Source organism: Schistocerca serialis, chromosome 8, assembly GCF_023864345.2.
Source record: "Schistocerca serialis cubense isolate TAMUIC-IGC-003099 chromosome 8, iqSchSeri2.2, whole genome shotgun sequence".
Lineage (NCBI taxonomy): Eukaryota > Metazoa > Arthropoda > Insecta > Orthoptera > Acrididae > Schistocerca > Schistocerca serialis.
In genome coordinates this window covers 180977119-180996235 of record NC_064645.1, presented here as the reverse complement: position 1 = coordinate 180996235, position 19117 = coordinate 180977119, and the positions used below count along the sequence as shown (strand labels likewise).

At 41.8% G+C, this 19117-nt stretch overlaps 1 protein-coding gene across 1 annotated transcript; it reads right to left on the bottom strand.

Annotated features, from left to right (window-relative positions):
* Nucleotides 1-751: 751 nt before the first annotated feature.
* LOC126416911 (glutamic acid-rich protein-like) lies at nt 752-15087 on the bottom strand. The gene is made up of 4 exons (XM_050084793.1): nt 14911-15087; nt 13382-13534; nt 8920-9072; nt 752-2854 (listed from the first exon to the last, which is right to left on the bottom strand). The coding sequence occupies exons 1-4, from the start codon at nt 15085-15087 to the stop codon at nt 752-754; spliced, it is 2586 nt and encodes an 861-aa protein (XP_049940750.1).
* Between the last annotated feature and the right edge of the window lie 4030 nt (nt 15088-19117).

The following is a 19117-nucleotide window of genomic DNA, read 5'->3' as shown; positions in this document are numbered from 1 at the left end:
AAACAAAATAACTCAAATCTGTCAAGTCTCAGATTTAAGGATGTACGGTTCTACTACAAAGAAGTTAGCTACATAGGGGAGAACAGATTACAGTAATGTCTGCAATATTCTTTCGTCATTTTTCATCCAACGCACTCCCACACGTGTTGCAGCCATGAAATACACTCACATAGATAGGTCATAAGTGCGGACAGTTGTGTAGGCCATGACCTTACCCAGAGTTATTAGAGCCATGGGGCCCACAGTATTACGGCTGGTTACATAACCCTCTCTAACAACTATAAGATCGTACTATGTAAATCGGCATTATGTGATGTTTTCAATACAGAAGTGAGTCTAGCACTTACTGATGACTATTATCGTGTATATATCACAGACCTTTCAGTGATACTGAAATGAGCTTCATAAATGCCTTAGATTGAGCCCCGGGTTTAGTATATTGTTGACTTAATTGTAACGACAGGGAGAGAGTCACCTATAGAATAAACTGAAAATGAAACGTACATTCAATTCAGCAACTATTATTGTTGCAGATGTACACTAAAAAATAAGAGAACAGTTGGTGAAATACGTAAAATTTATTTTTTACTTCAAATAAACCGAGGATTGTAAATGAAAATTGAAAAATGAATAAACACAAACAACATTAAATGAACGCAGCAAAAAACGAAACATAGAACAAAAACGAAACGAAAAACACATAGAACAAAATCTGAACACAAAGAAGAACTTTAGGAACAAACGAACATTTTCAGTGGGTGCAAGCGGCACCCGAGGGTTGGCTACAAAGACTCTTAGCTGCTCCCTCCTCAACATCTACACGAACTTCCTCCATCTTGGGAGCACCCATCAGACTCTCGGCTGCGTCCTCCTCTAAATCTTGATGAGCTTTTTCCATGTCGGCGGCATTCACGAGAGCCTTAGCCGCACTTTCCTCCTCATTTCCACATACATTGTCAATCTCAGCATCATCCTGGAGACTCTCATCTGCCCCTTCCTCAATCTCTCCACATGTTTCGCCCATCTTGGCAGCACCCATGCGACTCTCAACTATCTTCTCCTGTAAATCTTGATGGGCTTGTTCCATCCTGACAGTAATCATGAGACACTCAGCTGCCCCTTCATCCTCATCTCCACATACTGCGTCAATCTCAGCAACATCCACGAGACCATCATCTGCCCCTTCATCAATATCTTCACATGTTTCGCCCATCTTTGCAGCATCCATGAGACTTTCAGCTGCCTCCTCTTCTAAATCTTGACTCGATTCTTCCATCTCGGCAGCATTCAGGAGAACCTTAATCGCACCTTCCTCCTGATTTCCACATTCTTTGTCTATCTCACCAGCATCCACAACACCATCATGTGCCCCTTCATCAATCTCTCCACATGTTTCGCCCATCTTGACAGCATCCATGAGACTCTCAGCTGCCTTCTCTTCTAAATCTTGACTCGCTTCTTCCATGTCGGCAGCATTCACGAGACCCTTAGCCGCTCCTTCCTCCTCATTTCCACATCCTTTGTCAATCTCAGCATTATCCTCGGGACTCTCATCTGCCCCTTCCTCAATCTCTCCACATGTTTCGCCCATCTTGGCAGCACCCATGCGACTTTCAACTATCTTCTCCTGTAAATCTTGATGGGCTTGATCCATCCTGGCAGCATTCACTAGACACTCAGCTGTCCCTTGAACCTCATTTCCACATACTGCGTCAATCTCACCAGCATCCACAACACCATCATGTGCCCCTTCATCAATCTCTCCACATGTTTCGCCCATCTTGACAGCATCCATGAGACTCTCAGCTGCCTTCTCTTCTAAATCTTGACTCGCTTCTTCCATGTCGGCAGCATTCACGAGACCCTTAGCCGCTCCTTCCTCCTCATTTCCACATCCTTTGTCAATCTCAGCATTATCCTCGGGACTCTCATCTGCCCCTTCCTCAATCTCTCCACATGTTTCGCCCATCTTGGCAGCACCCATGCGACTTTCAACTATCTTCTCCTGTAAATCTTGATGGGCTTGATCCATCCTGGCAGCATTCACTAGACACTCAGCTGTCCCTTGAACCTCATTTCCACATACTGCGTCAATCTCACCAGCATCCACAACACCATCATGTGCCCCTTCATCAATCTCTCCACATGTTTCGCCCATCTTGACAGCATCCATGAGACTCTCAGCTGCCTTCTCTTCTAAATCTTGACTCGCTTCTTCCATGTCGGCAGCATTCACGAGACCCTTAGCCGCTCCTTCCTCCTCATTTCCACATCCTTTGTCAATCTCAGCATTATCCTCGGGACTCTCATCTGCCCCTTCCTCAATCTCTCCACATGTTTCGCCCATCTTGGCAGCACCCATGCGACTTTCAACTATCTTCTCCTGTAAATCTTGATGGGCTTGATCCATCCTGGCAGCATTCACTAGACACTCAGCTGTCCCTTGAACCTCATTTCCACATACTGCGTCAATCTCACCAGCATCCACAACACCATCATGTGCCCCTTCATCAATCTCTCCACATGTTTCGCCCATCTTGACAGCATCCATTAGACTCTCAGCTGCCTTCTCTTCTAAATCTTGACTCGCTTCTTCCATGTCGGCAGCATTCATGAGACTCTTAGCTGGACCTTCCTCCTCATTTCCACATGCTTTGTCAACCTCAGCATCATCCTCGAGACTCTCATCTGCCCCTTCCTCAATCTCTCCACACACTTCAGCCACCTTGGCAGCACCCATGCGACCCTCAACTGTCTTCTCATGTAAATAGTGATGGGCTTGTTCCATCTGGGCAGCATCCACGAGACAATTAGCTACTCTCTCCTCGTCTTGGTCCACCTGGGCAGCATCCACCTAGGATACCAACACAGTGTTAGGTGCTTGGTTAAACTAGGAAGAACATTATACACTAGAGCTTACAGTATGAAATAATAGTGTTTAAGAGTTTTCAGACATTACGGCGAACAAGAGGTTTCCATAGATCATAAGTCAGATTCAATTGAAATTCTAAATTTCAATAGGAGTGGTAATGTTTAACATTTAGCAAGTAAGATATTGGAATATTATTACGGCGTAGGCATTAGAAGCTGATGACGTAGTGTATGGTATGAAAAAGAGGGTCTTCCATTATCACCAACTGCACAATAATGTATCGCTGTGATCCTCATACTAGCAGCATATCTGTAACTTAAGTGTTTCGGGCCTACTGAAGAACGGCATACAACCCGTCGGCTCTGACCAATGACGTCAGAATTTGCCAGAGATGATTTACTACACAGATTCAAAAGCAGAGACAAGTGTTCGTAAACTAAGGCACGCAGGAGAGAAAAACAGGTGGCAGACATATATAACGTCCAGTAATATTTCGTCACAAAGTTAAGGATATCGCTTGTTTGAGCCCTAGTGCTAAAGTAAAAAATAATCGAAAAAAAGGATAAACGTAGTGCTAGCGTAGAACACCTCAGTTTACATATATGAGTTGTATCTCGAAATCCAGTCTATCTGTGTAGGTTAATTGCAGTATGGGATACGAATTAACGTGCGTCGATATCTTCGTTTTCGTTACCATTGGTATCATATTCTTCAGTTGACCTGTATACGTCAACTGAAGTACGGGATATAAATTTTACGTATGTCACTCTTTTCGCCTTGTGTAGTGCTAGTATAGACTCGGAAAGTGACACTACCACCCGACGAAGAACTGTGTCAGTTACAAGCGTTACGCAGTTTGGGGATTCGCAAATGACGCATAATTCCCCATTTGCTCTTATTCCCTACGGTTTCAAAGCCGCTGAAATTGTGTATTAACAAGACAGAGATTTTGAAACCAGATTTTAAACACGTTGTCCTTTCCAGTAGCAGTTTGGACTATAGCCATACTTTGTTGGATATAACGGCCTATTTGAAACTGAAGATGCTGCAGCAAGATTGAAATCTGGAAAAATGGTCTGAGGTATGTCTAAGACCCAGTGACAAAGGGGAAGCATTGCATTAGAAGACGAATGAAAAACTTGAACACAGGAGGTAAAGAGGGCAGTTGAGAATAAAATGGGCAAACATATTATTTCCAATAGAATTCTTGTCTAATTCACCACATGCTGCTTTTAACGGTTTAAAGAAGAAAATTTAAAAAGAAAAACAGGAAATGAAGCCTCAAACGGGAATATACACACGTAAAAATAAGTTTTGCAGTAAGCCGAAAACGGGAAAACAAGGCTGGATGCAGAAGAAATGCGAAACAATAGAAGCTTGTGTAACAATCGGCAAGTTTGATGCCATATATGGGAAAACTGTGGAAAGCGTTAGATGAGACAGATTCAGATGTATAAATATCAAACGCTTACCTGGCAAGCCATTACGAACGAAAGGACGGAGATCTGAAAGCTGGGTTTAACGTCAGAATGGGTCCTACAAAGTAAGCCCACTTAAAACAGGGAATGGATGAAGATTATAAGTGAAATATTGTACACTAAAAAGAGTTTGACACAGCAGTAAAAGACCCAATTCGAAAAAAGACTCTTGGCGTACACTAAAGTGTTTCAAAATTGTTAAGATCACTGGTAGGGAACCTGAAAAAGGTGTTCAACGTGATATGTAAAACATCGTAAGCGGGCTATTAATGAAGACATCGGTAGCAGAGAATTTCTGTGGAGACGAATTTAGGTTGCGCGGAGGTATGGGAACGAGTAAGTCATTTCCGACCTCAGGACTCTGAAGACAGACTGCTGCAAGGCAAAAGTAAATCGGTAGGATTTCAATTTCTGAGGGTCACAGGGATAAAATACAGGGAGTGATGTTATCCCATACTTGTGCATAAAACAAAGTGCAATTATAAAGATCTCAGGATCTCGCAGGAATACAGTAGCTGAGATGGGAGTGAGATACGTTTTTAACCTAGCAATTCAGCAAGCAGCACGGAAAGTAGACAAAAATTACGTATGGTTATAAACCAGCAGAACTCGTCAAAGCTGCAAGACAACATCTGAATTAAGAACAGTTCCATTTCATACAAATTTCACACGAAACCAGGGAACACCGAACAGACTTCGAAGAATAGTTACAGCACCAACACACAAAAAAAAAAAAAAAAAAAAAAATCTGCAGACAAAAGTGAACAATGCAGCACCCTCAATTTGATAACACACGCCACCCAGATCTTGACTGTATCATTATAACGCGGACTGAAGAAAGCATAAGTGTACAAAATACGGAAGCTCAAGTTGGCATTAGAGGAGCTTTAGGCACACGAGAAGCAATACTCGGATTACGGCTAATACTTGAGACAAGACTAAGCAAGAGCCAAGAATGCAGCGGTGTGTCGTAGGAGGAATGGTCAGTATTCAAGTGTATGGCAGGAGCGATCATCTGAAGCTTAACCATCTACTAAATATGGACTCTAAAATGCAGCTATGAGCACTTCATCTTCGATATTGTTACGAAATCTCGTCTTGGCCTTCTATATTTTGAGGGGCGTAAGTATGGCCCAAATCAGGAAAAAAATTTCCTGTAAATATGGGCTGTAAAGTGCTCACCATCAGACCTTTGGGCACTAGTGCAGCTTCACTGTTGTGAAACACATTCCTTCCACAAAACAAGTGCTTGCAGATCTTAAGATACGAGTCTTAGAGTTTATGTTTACTAGTCTCTTTTGCTTCGAATGATGGTTCCTGTCGCATCTCTGAAAACTGATCGTACCTCCCAGGACTCAGGGACTGGGTGTTGTGTTGTCCTAATCATCATCATTTCATCCCCATCGACACGCAGGTCGCCGAAGTGGCGTCAAATCGAAAGACCTGCACCAGGCGAACGGTCTACCCGACGGGAGGCCCTAGCCACACAACACTTCCATTTCCACAGAGAAAAGATGGGAGTGATTAGAAGCGGATAACATCAAGAGCAAGCCACTGTTAAATAAGGTGTACGACCGGGCTGTTCACTTTCTGCTATCTTATTCAGCGGATACATTCGGAGGACTCTAGATGAATTTAGGGACACACTATGACTTGTAGGAGTTGAGATTTTCTGATGACACTACAGTGTTAAGTGAATGTGCGGGACTACAGAAGCGAGATGAAGATGTAAGTCAGCCCCATTTCTTCCCAACATGCAAATTAATAAAGTTTAGACAAAAATCTTGATGAGTAGACAAAATACCGTTTCCCAGTGCTCACTTAACAAAGAGGGACTGGAGATCGTAGAATCCTTTTGCTTCCTATGGAGTAAAACCACCCTCAGATGGATTAAGAAAGGATATTGCAAGCCAAATAAACCAGGCAACAGCTGGTTTCAACAAGAGCAGGAACCCTGCACATCTTGTTTCATACCCCAATACCTGAGGAAAGACCTCATAAGGATATTGTGTGGAGTGTGCCGCTGTACAGGTGTGAAATATGGACAATCGAGGAGGCGGAAAAAAACGGATAGCCTTCGAGATGTGGTTCTATCGCAGAAGGCTTATGATTTTCTGTGAAAAGAACGTATTAAACGATCTGGTGCACTGCAGGGTAGATAATGTGCAGCTATGTCTCGTAAAGCTTATTGAATGCCACAGGTGTCAGCCATATGCTGAGAAATTATGGTGTCATTAAAAGTGTTGCTGAAAGGACAGCAGAAAGGAAGTGCACAAGAGACATAGTCTAGTATACATCAACCGTATCATGGACGACACAAATTGCACCACCTGCCGGAGACAGAAATGCTTGGCAAGCTGCTGGTAGCCAACTTGATAGTTAAAGACCAAAGAAGAAGAAGGAGATCATGATAAGTTTTGAAAGTGGAGCAACTAATGGCAAAAGGCTTTAAATGTTCGAAAATTGGTACATGTTTGAGTAATTGGCGTGTTCTTCACGTGAGGGGACACTGTGTGATAAAAAGTGTCCCGACACCCCCAAAAACAACAAAAAACGTTTTCCATAGTAGGTGCACTGTGATGCCACCTAATGCCGGGCACTCCACCTCAGCGACCTCAGTATTCATTAGACATCGTGAGAGAGTAGAATGGAGCTCTCCGCAAAACTCACAGACTTCGAACGTGGTCAGGTGATTGTGTGTCACTTGTGTCATTCGTCTGTACGAGACGTTTCCACACTCCTAAACATTCCTAGGTCCACTGTTTCCGGTGTGACAAGGAAGTGGAAACGAGAAGGGACACTTACAGCACAAAAGGATACAGGCTGGCCTCGTCTGTTTGACAGAGACCACCGACAGTTGAAGAGGGTCGTAATGAGTAACAGGAAGACACTATCCTCACCACCATATAAGAATTCCAAACTGCATCAGGATCCACTGTCAGTACTATGACAGGCGAGATAACTTGGATTTCATGGTCGAGCGGCTGCTCATAAGCCACAGATCACACCGGTAAATGCCAAACGACGCCTCTCTTGGTGTAAGGAGAGTAAACATTGGACGATTTAACAGTGGAAAAGCGTTGTGTGGAGTGACAAATCGCGGCACACAATGTGTTGTGGAGCAACTAATGGGTTTGGCGAATGCTCGGTAAACGTCATGTGCCAGCGTAAAATTCGGAGTCGGTGGTGTTAGGGTGTGGTCGTTTTTCTCATAGAGAGGGCTTGCACTCCTTGTTGTTTTGCGTGGCACTATCGCAGCACAGGGCTACATTGATGTTTTAAGCACCTTCTTGCTTCCCACTGTTGAAGAGCAATTCGAGGATGGCGACTGAATCTTTCAACACGATCGAGCAACTGTTCATAATGACTGCCTATCGCGGTGTGGTTACACGACAATAACATCCCTGTAATGGACTAGCCTCCACAGAGTCCTGACCTGAATCCCATAGGACACCTTTGGGATGTTTTGGAACGCCGACTTCGTGTGAGCCCTCACCCAACGAAGTCGATACCTCTCCTCAGTGCAACACTCCGTTAAGATTGGGCTGCCGTTCCGCAAGTAACCTTCCAGCAACTGATTGAACATATGCCTGCGAGAGAGAACAGTTTCACATGTTCTTTGGTGGTATTCTTGGCGTCAATTATTCCCAGCAGCCGGTTTCACATCCACTGACAAATGCGTAGCACGCAGAAGTGCTCTGTTCCACTAAGAGGTTTGCCTAATTGTACTTATTTGTGTATATGTACAAAGGAAGTTTTGCTTTTTATTGTGATATTTCTTTGCACTGATGTGACTGCTTAAAGTGTGACCGACCAGACCAGTGTATGCTACTGTGGTCGAGATTTGCATTACACAGCAGCATCTAAAGAACTTCCGCTATACTTGATAGCAAATGACAACGGCAGCAATCGCACTGTAGCCAGACGTTCTTACCCTCACTAGCAACCGTATAATTTTTCAGCTGTGATTCAGTGGGATATTTTACCAAAGTCTTACATCTCTGTAAGAGACAAGCCAATCATAAATGGTATTCCACAGAAAATACCATAAGTTGCACTAAGTCGATTACGACTTTGTTGCAAACTGAAATTCAGCTGCTGATCTTACACTGTTACTTGGTACGTGCAGTACTGATAAACGGATGTCTCTCCGACTGCTGAGACCAGTCATGGCAGAGTTCTACAGTTAGTGGATACGAAATCGTTACCGACTGCCATCTGTAACACCAGTGATATTTCCGAACCCGTGACAGTTTTACAATGGAATCTTACATTCCCTTAGTAGCGCTTTATATTTACATTAGGGACTTCGAATCAACGATTGCTGACATTATTAGATTCCAATATCGTGAATCTGTCTGTTAATACTTAACGGTAACTTGAGGGTCAATTGGTTTGTACAGTCATGGAGATATGTGCAAATCATGAGATTTTTTCGACTGATGTATTTGCCTGAGTGGCTAATTCCGCATTGTGTACAATCAGGGATGTAGCTGTTTACTCATCGCTCTCACACTGTCAGTCCATATCCTCACACTTGCTCTAATGTCAGTAACGATGCTGACTTACCTCAGCGGGGCCCTCCTGCGGCGCATCCAGCAGTATTATATCTCCTTCCTTGGGGCAAATCTCCCTTTCTGAAGTTACGTCGCTGTCTTGATCCTTACGCGGTGGATTATCTTCAATGACCTTATTTACTTTGAAGCGCCCAATAACGTGGACCTGTGGGTGGTTTGATGTTACAGTTACTTATGAAGCTAGGATGGCATATATCAATAATAGAAAAAGCTTTATATGCTTCACTTAGCATTCTTAAAAAGATAATATATTAAATTAGCAGCCCCTAAATTTAGGCTATAAGAAGATGTCAGTTTAAAACTAAGATATTAAATAATGTAGAGAACTGTGGGATACAAGAACGAAAGGTCGATGATTAGTGGGAGGTTGACATGAATATTTCTATCTCATCCATGAATAGTTGCGCAGGCACTTGATAGGAAAAGCTGAGACGATATCCCTAGATTGGAATATAAGAAACAGTTTACTGCAGAACAGCGCATAATGTGCGAGAAGACATACAGAGCCGGCCGCCGTGGACGAGCTGTTGTAGGCGCGCCAGTCGGGAACCGTGCGCCCACTACGGTCACAGGTTCGAATCCTTCCTCGGGCGTCGACGATGTGATGTCCTTAGGTTAGTTAGGTTTAGGTAGTTCTAAGTTCTAGGGGACTGATGACCTCAGATGGTAAGTCCCATAGTGCTCAAAGCCATTTGAACCATTCGACATAATGAGTTTAGCTCACACAGAAGAATGAAACCAGCCTGTTAAGTGATAGATCTAACCACATGAGACATTTTTCGTGGCCTGTTTTGTAGGTAAGGTTCGTGAAGGATTTTTCTTTACTACTTACCACAGCACAACAGGAACTTATGTATGCCAAATACACAGCAAAGTAAGCATGTATCTCAAACCAGGGTGTTGTGCAAACGTTTTCGTAAACCCTGACTGGTCCCATAGTCAACCTCCGTTAACTCTACTAACCCAACGAATCAAAATCAATTCCTAGCAAGAAATAATAGTTTTTGTTGAAAGTGACGTCAGTGATTTTTGTATCTACCGCTAGATTTCCATATTATTTCCTGAATCTGGGCGATTGTTTAAATGAGTTGCGGGAAATCCTACTGACTGCATGTAGAACACTGGCCACCAGAAGAAGGGAGCGTCTTTCGGTGTCAGGCCCCCGTATAGAGCACGTGGCGTGAGCTCCACAACAGAGGCACTGTCCGTGTCTGCATCCTAAACGATGGGAAGCTGATTTGTAAGTTTTAACTTGGCGTGTCCAATGGCGCAGAGGTGGCACATCGCGAGTTAGCAGCTACAGGTCATATTCCCATGTTCTCGGAACTCCTAGTACCACAACGGTGAAAAGGTAAGATTGGAGACAATCTGGATCTTATGTGCTTAACAGCTCGGCTCCCTGAGATGACAGGCTGCTGAGAAGCTAACTGAAATTTTGTTGACTCTGCTAAGAAACATGCGAGCACTGACATAGAATACTGCAAATAAATTTTGGAGTGGAAGAATAGAACTCGCATTTGTCTACATGGACAAGGCCAGATTGGCTGAACGTGATATGGAACTGATGGTGGGAGTCAAATGTTACCTGCTTCTCAGCTCCAGCACAATGAACCTATGACTGGTTTATTATGTTAAACTAAATAGGGAAGGGGGATTTTTGCACTGTTACAAGGGATCTGCTGGCTGGCACTCAGGAGAGTAACATTCATTGATTATCCGAAACTCCGCACACTCCGGAAAGTAAATAAAATTTCTGATCTTTATTGGGAGCGCTCCGTAGAGCAAACTTCCATCAGAGACTCGCCAGCGGACACATCAGTTGAGAGAGGCACATAGGGTTTCGGCTCTCAGGGAGAGCAGTCTTCAGTACAGGTCAGACGACAGAGTGCTGCAGCCACTACGGCAGCCGCCCGCGGCAACAGGTAACGCTAAGTACGGTGAGCGACAGCGGCGTCCACTAACAGAGTTGCAGGGTGTACGTAAAGATTTCCGACTGACATTACGACTTCCACCGTTCAGTTGAGTTTACTGGCAATGTCGAACACAACATGTACTGAGTCAAGACAATGGGTACAGGCAGGGGTATTTCTGTACTTCTTTCATATATGATTAATATTCGGGAAGCACTGTGCAACTTTTGCGAACATGGTTGTTTCCCCAAACTAATCAACCAATCTTTGCCAAGGCATGGCTAATTTAGTTACAGTATAAAGTAAGTTAATACTTTAATGAACATAATAGTTTTGTGTTCGTGTGCGCTTATGTTTAACATGACGTCTGTAGCGAAGTGTAATATATGCAGCCCGATAGTGACCAGTGTTTCGCTCAGTAGTATCATATACCCCTTATTTACATTCTCATAACGCCACTAGGACCACAATTTGTTAAATAAATACCTTTAACTAAACTCCTGTGATCCTATAGGAAGCGATTTGTTAATCGGTTAGGTCACCCGGTACAGATACTTCTGACTTCCACATAAGTATGTGGATGGCTTCGTCGTAACCTCACAAAGGCAGCTTCCTAACGAAAACGTAATTTATTTTTACATAATTATTCAGAATCTTGCGCCAAAGAAAAGTGACACTTTGAATTAAAAGTGATTCACGTGGAGTTATTAATTACCTATATTGTCAGTTGGCCTGATAAAACGTTACTCCTTATTTTGCGCTGTTCCTGTATAGCATCAGAGCCCCTTTATCAGCTGTATCGTTATTAACACCGCACAATTTTATTAGTTCACACCTGTCATATTAGAGCGCTTTATATCTGAAGTACGCTGTCCATGCTTCTAATTAGGATGAGATGACATCTGGTTTCATCTTCGGAGTAATCCTATCAAAACTGTACCAAGGCTCCTGGGCCATGTCTGATTCGCTCCAGTGGGAGGCAGTAACACATTTTTGCGAGTTGTGCCATTGACATCGTGTGTGATCTACCGACTGTTATTACTACTATTTCACACAAATAGTCTGGCTAAGTTAAGTAGTTGGAAACTCACGCTTATCTCATCACGTGAACAATTTTTGATGGAATTATATAAACCAGAAAAGATTGCACTGATGCTCTTCATGTGTCAGGTCTGTTTTAAGAAACTTAAGTTGTTCTCGGTATGCCATTTGTGTCAGTCACAGAGGATTTCATTAATACAGTTGGAATGTATCCGAAGTCTTAACTTCCACATATTCATACCAAGTTTTCTGCTATGTTAAGGTAGTCACTTCGCTTCTACCATGTACGTTAGATGAGTCATCACTTTCTTAGAGGTGTAAATCGCCGAATTGTTGTAATTGATTCCGAGTGCTTTATTGGTTCCCTACTGTCTCATAAGTGCCACTGATGGTATATGGGACGACATCGATATTCAGCTTGTGGTTTCGTACTAGTGTGTCCTACTGTAATGTTGAGTTCCGTTAACAATCTGGGCTAATATAACTTGTACCTTTATCTTTGCGTACATGGCAGTTTTCTCTTTGATGTGATAGGTCCTGGCGTCAGTATTTGTGCTCATTTTGGGACTGGCTTGACGACCGTATGATACTACGATTTATAGTTACCGTGTAGCTAACTTTCTCTTTCCTTGCTAGCAAATAGCTAAAGACGCAATCAAATTGGAGCTAGAGGTACTTAAGCTCACCCTTTGCTGAGCCAACCAATGGAGCAGTTTAGCTCTCCAGTCTGATAAATAGGCGATATTTCATGTCTCTGTAAGAGGCAAGCTGAACAAAGAAGGTATTTCCACAAGAAACTTTAACCAGGTGATGGGTCGAGTTGCTTAAGGCGCACTACGCGAAATCAGTATGTGCTCAGTTAAATTCACGTCGACCAATCGGATTGCGGTTCTTGGCGTTTACATAAATCACATAAAAAGGTTATTGGCATACTTGCGTTTAAAATGAGTCAAACGGTTTCATTCCCCGACATTCCACACTTCGAACTACATCTATAATGAATTCGTCGACACTGGATGCCGTTCGCTAGTCTTACACCATTACTTTCAAATCTGCGATATTGATGGACGGATGTGTCTCCGACTGGCAGTAGTGATTGGCCAGTTGTGACTCGCACAGCTGCTGATCTATAATTTGTGCACATGAAGCTGTTTGAAGCAGCTGTGTTTCCCACAAGTGTTGTAATCGTAACCCGTGGACATTTTACATCGGGCCTACCCGTCTCACAATAATAATTATTCGTACGACCCATGATTTACGTTATTATCTTGTAATGAATCTATCATTTGATTGTAATAAAGTGCAGCCCTTAAATTGTCCTTCTTGAATTTATAGTGGAGGAGGCATGTCTGGAGCATCAGAAATTGACGATAGACATGATCTGGGAGAGTGTCTGATTCGACAGTGCGTGCAGTTTAAGAAGTAGATGTTGTTTCTTAGGTCTCAACCTGTCTGTCCGTCTCTCCCTGCTTGCTCTTCGTGGCAGTGATGACGCTGACTTACCCCAGCAGGGCCCTCCAGCGGCGCAGCGACCAGTTTATTCTGACGTCTCTTGCGGCGACGGCGACGCTGCTCGGTGTGTCTACGCTCGCGTTCATCTGACGGTGGTATTTCTTCGGCTGCCTTCCTCTTCTTAACGCGACCAACAGCATGGCCCTGCAGATGGTTTGATTTTACTATCGCTTATTTAGCAACGTTGCCATATGTGTAATAGAAGGAAACTTTGGAAAACTGACTTGATATATTAAGTAAGCAGACCATAATTGTGTCTAATAACGAATGTGAAATGTGTTCCTATAGGCGTTTGTCAAGTAATAACATACCAAACAGAGATAGGGAGCTGAGAGGCACACGAATGAAATGGGTAGAGAATGTTTTAATGGGGTACACTTAACAGAATAAAGGTTGGTTGACACGAATAATGATAAGGCATCTAGGAATAATGAACCCCGCACCTGAAAGAGGAAGAATGTGAAGGTGTGCAAAGTGTTCAAAAACCAGATTGTTGTCCGCGCACTGTGTAGTACACACCATATGAAGAAAGCTGAGACAAGTCAATAGATGTCTGGCTCAAAAAAGAAAGACATTGTCTGTGATACGTTTTGTAAATAACGTTTGTGATGCATCTTTGTTCATAAATGCGACAGTAGAGCAGAAGTGTACGTACAGCAAGAACATAGTAAAATACGCAGGCAATTGTAAACAAGAAAATTTGCTAGTGTGAACCTCCATCTGTATTTATAATACTCTGTTACCTTAATTTCTCTCACTTGATCCTCTGATCGTCACGTGAATATACGTGTAAAGTTCTATGACGCTGCCTAGTCTATCACAAATTCACATTCTGGAAGACTACACGAAGAGATTACGACGCTATCGTTAACTTTTGTTTAAGAGCCCCCACACTATACAATTCTTTGTTATATCTTCGTGTGATTTGGTCTGGTTACTTATGTTCTCATTAACTATTCTTCATGTTTCAAAACTTTATTCTGCATGTCGCATTGATGGAGGCCACAAGCACTGGAACTGTAAACCGTATTATGTCGCATTGATGTCGTGTGTATTTCTCGTGCAGCCACTGAATAGAAGCTGAAGTCGGGTTTGTGCTTCTCATTACCGACAGCATATGCCCACTGCAGTTCATAGCAGCACTTAGTTTCATGAACAGTTATTAAACTAACACTCCGTATGATCGGGCATCGTGTACTGGACACTTTAGAAAGCATGTCGAATGCACATGGGAAACCATGAAAGACTGAATCGAATGTTAACATGCGTTTTTATCTCATGTTTCAAACAAGTGGTATAATCCGTATCGTTGTAATTTTACAACGAAAGTTTACTTTCCACAGCAATAGCATTCCGTTTATGTCACATTTACTTTAGGATATTGCAACCACTGCTGTTTTATATTAATGGATTACAACAAAGTGCGTTCCTTACTTAGGCCCACGTGTAAAACTGAGAGAGCTGTCTGGGAGAGTGACTGATTCTGCGATGCAAACCCGGTAGTACTGATGTTCGCTCACCTCTGCACGGCCGTCCTTCCCAGTGTCGTCCTTATTATTCTCTTCTTTCTTGATTCGAGGGGCAGGTCCTGGAGTCGGCTGACAGGGAAAGATCTCGAAGATGGACGGATATTCTGGCTCCCTTCTCTCTCTGAAGCGCCCGTACTCCATAAACTGTGAGTGTTTTGTTTTTGCCATTACTGACTCAAGTAGTGTTGTATATAACTAACACATAAGAATACTCTAGAGATTAGACATACCACGCTTGAATGGATTTTTGGCCACATACTCAGTCGGTAAGTATAAATTCTGAAGAATGTGTTACATAGTGTTATAGGGAGCGGTTATAAAATAATAAATCAAATAAAGTAGGAAATGAGAGGTACAAGAGTGAAAAGGTGAGGTACCCCTTTAATGGAACGTGCTCAACGGGGTTGGACACAGGTAAATGGGGCTGCTGCTAAGAAATCCTAAAATAGTTAACGGCCACTTGAAACCAAATCTTATGTGTGAGTGCAAAGTTTAAAAGATATTGGGCAGATTTTGCCGACGCATTGTGGTAAACATATTGATATAAAAAGATTAGCTCATGAAGAAAAATGGAACTCGTGAAGAGACTCATTTTCCATAACCATAATTGAATATCTGTGGCCCAGGGCGTGTATAACGTCTATGATGATGTTTTGCTTAGTAATTACAGCAGTACGTGTTTATGCATAGATGTGAACTCTATGTACATAGTAAGTTTTGTATACAAATATAAAAATTAAACGTGGAAACGAAAATATAAAGTTATGCTAATAATACCACCCTAAATCATCTGCTGAATTAAATTAATTAGTGAAATACCTTGTTAATAACATAAATTATGTGTCCTGTTAAATTATTATATGGAATAAATTTTGCCACATATAATAAGTCAGATTCATCGCACGGTGTAATTGTTTCTGAAATTGTATAGTTGCTCTAAAGTTACTATATCTTTCTTCTTTAAGGATTCACACCCTTATTATTACTCCCAATTATTGTAGGGCAATTGTTTCGTTTAGGTACCTCCCTAAGTAAACATACTTGATCTACCGTTACAGTATATCTTTCAATGACCTAAATCGTTTCCAGTATTTTGATATCTAAGTTTCATTGGCAATTGTTCTTGTATGCTTATAGTTCCAGAACCCCCGCTTTGATGCCACAAAGGCCGTAGTTCTCCATCAAATAATGTAGCAGTGTTATCAAATGGAAAAACAAGCAAGTATTCGTAAGTGCCAATGCTTTCAGTCAAATTTTCCCTATTAATAAAATCAAGGAGAGTTCTAATGCAAACGAAGTGAACGAATTCCGTTTAAAACCTATGTTTATGATAATACTGCTGCAGAAACTAATAATGAAAGCGAACAGACACTAAATGGTTTGCAGTTATTCATAACACGTCCATTATTTTATTTATACGGATTCATTTAATTGTTAGTATTTGTCCTGTTATAAAACAAATATTTCGACTATATAATACTACGCTTATTATTTAAATATATGTTCATTACCTATGAAAATATAGTTGCTTCATAAACACGTAATATTATCTTAAGGTGGGATTTGAACTTCTGAATAGGAAGTGATTGTGGATGGCCGAGGGCAAAGAGATTTGGAGAGTGAACCACAGGCAATAAAGGAGAGCGTCTCCTTAAGTGTTCAGATGAACATAAAATGATACAACAATTATAATCTTTGAAGTGCATACAATAAAGAACTGTACCTGGAAATTCAATGTGATAATTGCAGCCATCTCGTCGAATTTATACCACCGTTGAGAACGTAAAGATATCAAATAAAGTCTAACAACAGTTCTCCAGAATTATAAGCAGACAACAAAAATTTGTGTATGTTTGTAAGATCTAATTTAAGATTTATTATATACCAGAAAACTAAACAAATAGTAGAAATATTAAAAAAAACTGGGAAATTAAAAGAACAGATTTTGCTACAAGAGTAAGCATTGTTACTAATTTCAGTAATGCTTTAACATCGCTGTGCCGTTTTTGATACGTCTTGGAGTTGCTCACCATGTTCAGATCCATTATCCCAGCATCAAGGTCTTTCTTCCACTCTTTCCTACTTGTATAGCGCTCTACATAAGGTGTTGCTGTCTTCGTTTTCTTCGCTTTCTTCGTTTTCTTCCTGCAGGGAAGACACGGACAGCAGAAAATTCTGCGTAGCACCTGAGAAGCCAAAACAAAATCACTATACGCGTAAACTAGTGCCCACACATTAAGACAACGATGAAGCCGCCTGAAACGTGGACTATATAGCAATCAGAAAGTTGAGATTTTTTTTTTTACTGTCTCCGACAAGAGTTTGACCCTTGCCTCAGTTTGTCGGAATAACCTCCTGAAAATGTAAAATCTGCATTAATAGACGTATTTTTTCCAATCGTTGAGAAAAATGAATTATATGCTTCGATCAATGCTTCACGTTCAGTGGGTCTGTGGTGAAGTGCAACATCGAACAGTGCGGGTATGCAGATGTTTTCTAATTAGTTTTATGTTACATCAAGTGAGGAGTTATGAGACACAATGGAGGCTCAAACAATATCTCCTGCTTCTTTTGTCCTAGGCGAACTGGAATTCCATATTAACACAGTGTCAGTGTTCAGGACGTCCACAACGAATGGCAGCTGCAGTTAACTCCGAGATAATATCTGGAGTGTCATATTAACACCTGAGGTACATTTACTTACCAGAGCAGAGTTATTTCAGCGCTTACACCTCTGTTTATGGATATTCGTGTACAAGAGGCCCAGGACATAGCTCACCTAATGTAATGGAAGACAGTCACCACATAGTCCTCAACTACGGCTGTTCTATCCTGGAGTCTCTTTTCCACTATAGGGGCTCACGTAATGCTTGCCACCAAAAGTGAATATTTGTGCTCGGTCGATATTGCATCAAATATCAAGATCAGGTAACTTTTCCTGTTACTTGCACTTTGGAAGCGACAACAAGAGACGTGGAATTCTTTCCTAAAAGTCACTGGAACACAAATAACAAAAACTGGCACTCTTTCAAAAAGTAAGAATACAGTTGCTGAAGTATGTATACCAGAAACCGGCTCAGTGTAAGTATCTTACTACACATTCTTCAGTGTATTAAATGCAACAGATTTCTAGTATCAAAAGCGACATATCACTTAGTTACATATTACGAACTCCGTGGTACGGTGGAATACGGAATACTCACCAGAGACTACCGAACATCGACTAGAACATAAGATGGGTAACATCTTCTCATCTGTGGAAAATTACCCGTGCAAGTGCAAGATAAATGCTCAAACTAACATGTTTTAAAAATTGTGAAAATCTCTCAACTGGATAAATTCCACCCAGCAGTCATCGCATATGATCATTTCCTAAGATTATCGTCTGAGATGAAAGAGATAAATTAAATACGGAACTCCTCTACGAATTCAGCCCTTGGAATGGATTAGGTTTATTGTCCTCTGCTCTCTCTTGTGACAAATAGTCCCTTCACGACTTTTCTACTAACTTTATCGACATCTGAATTCGAGAGTGCTACCTCCCTTAACAGTTCAAATAATGGTTCCAGTTCCCTAATCTAAATCGGTGCATGGAAGTCCAACTTCCTACATACCCATTCCGTTGTCGGCTTGTCGGCGTTTATTAAAAGAGCTCTTGAAAGACTTATTTTGTTTTGTGTTCAAATCTTTCCAAAGCGCAGTACCAAGTTTGCAAGAATTAAAAAAAATTACTCATAGAAACTCAAGAAGGCTCCCAGAATGCTCAGATCAGAGCACTATTCTGTTTTTAATATACACGCAAGATACTAAGAACATCATTACGCCAGTGGTTAAATCTCTCCAGCATGAATATGATTTATGGCTTTTTTCTACAATTAAAGATCAAATCTCTATGCCTCAGGTCAGGCAGAGCCATTTACACGTTCACTGACTGTATGACTGCCAACGACCTAACATATTGACTAAGAAATTTTCTGTAGTTCTCTTCAGCCCACTATGTAACCACGAAAAGAAACAGCATTAACGCGATGAGACCTGCAGATGGAACGTGACAGTCTGCAGATTGTAACACTGTCTTCGTTCTCTGCATCATACCGTTACGAAAGGTGCACTTAATCAGCTTGACTTAGTACAGTTCGGGTGCAGGCTTGTGGGCTTTGGAGAAATGCGAACAACTTACAAGAATGTCTTACCAGGA

Bases quoted from the DNA above. Each gene is read 5' to 3' on its own strand.
- LOC126416911 (XM_050084793.1), bottom strand. From the start codon at position 15,087: ATGGCAAAAACAAAACACTCACAGTTTATGGAGTACGGGCGCTTCAGA. The intron at 9,073-13,381 runs GTAAGTCAGCGT...AACCACCCACAG, and splicing joins CGCTGGAGGGCCCTGCTGGG to GTCCACGTTATTGGGCGCTT. The intron at 2,855-8,919 runs GTAAGTCAGCAT...TTGGTATCCTAG, and splicing joins CGCAGGAGGGCCCCGCTGAG to GTGGATGCTGCCCAGGTGGA.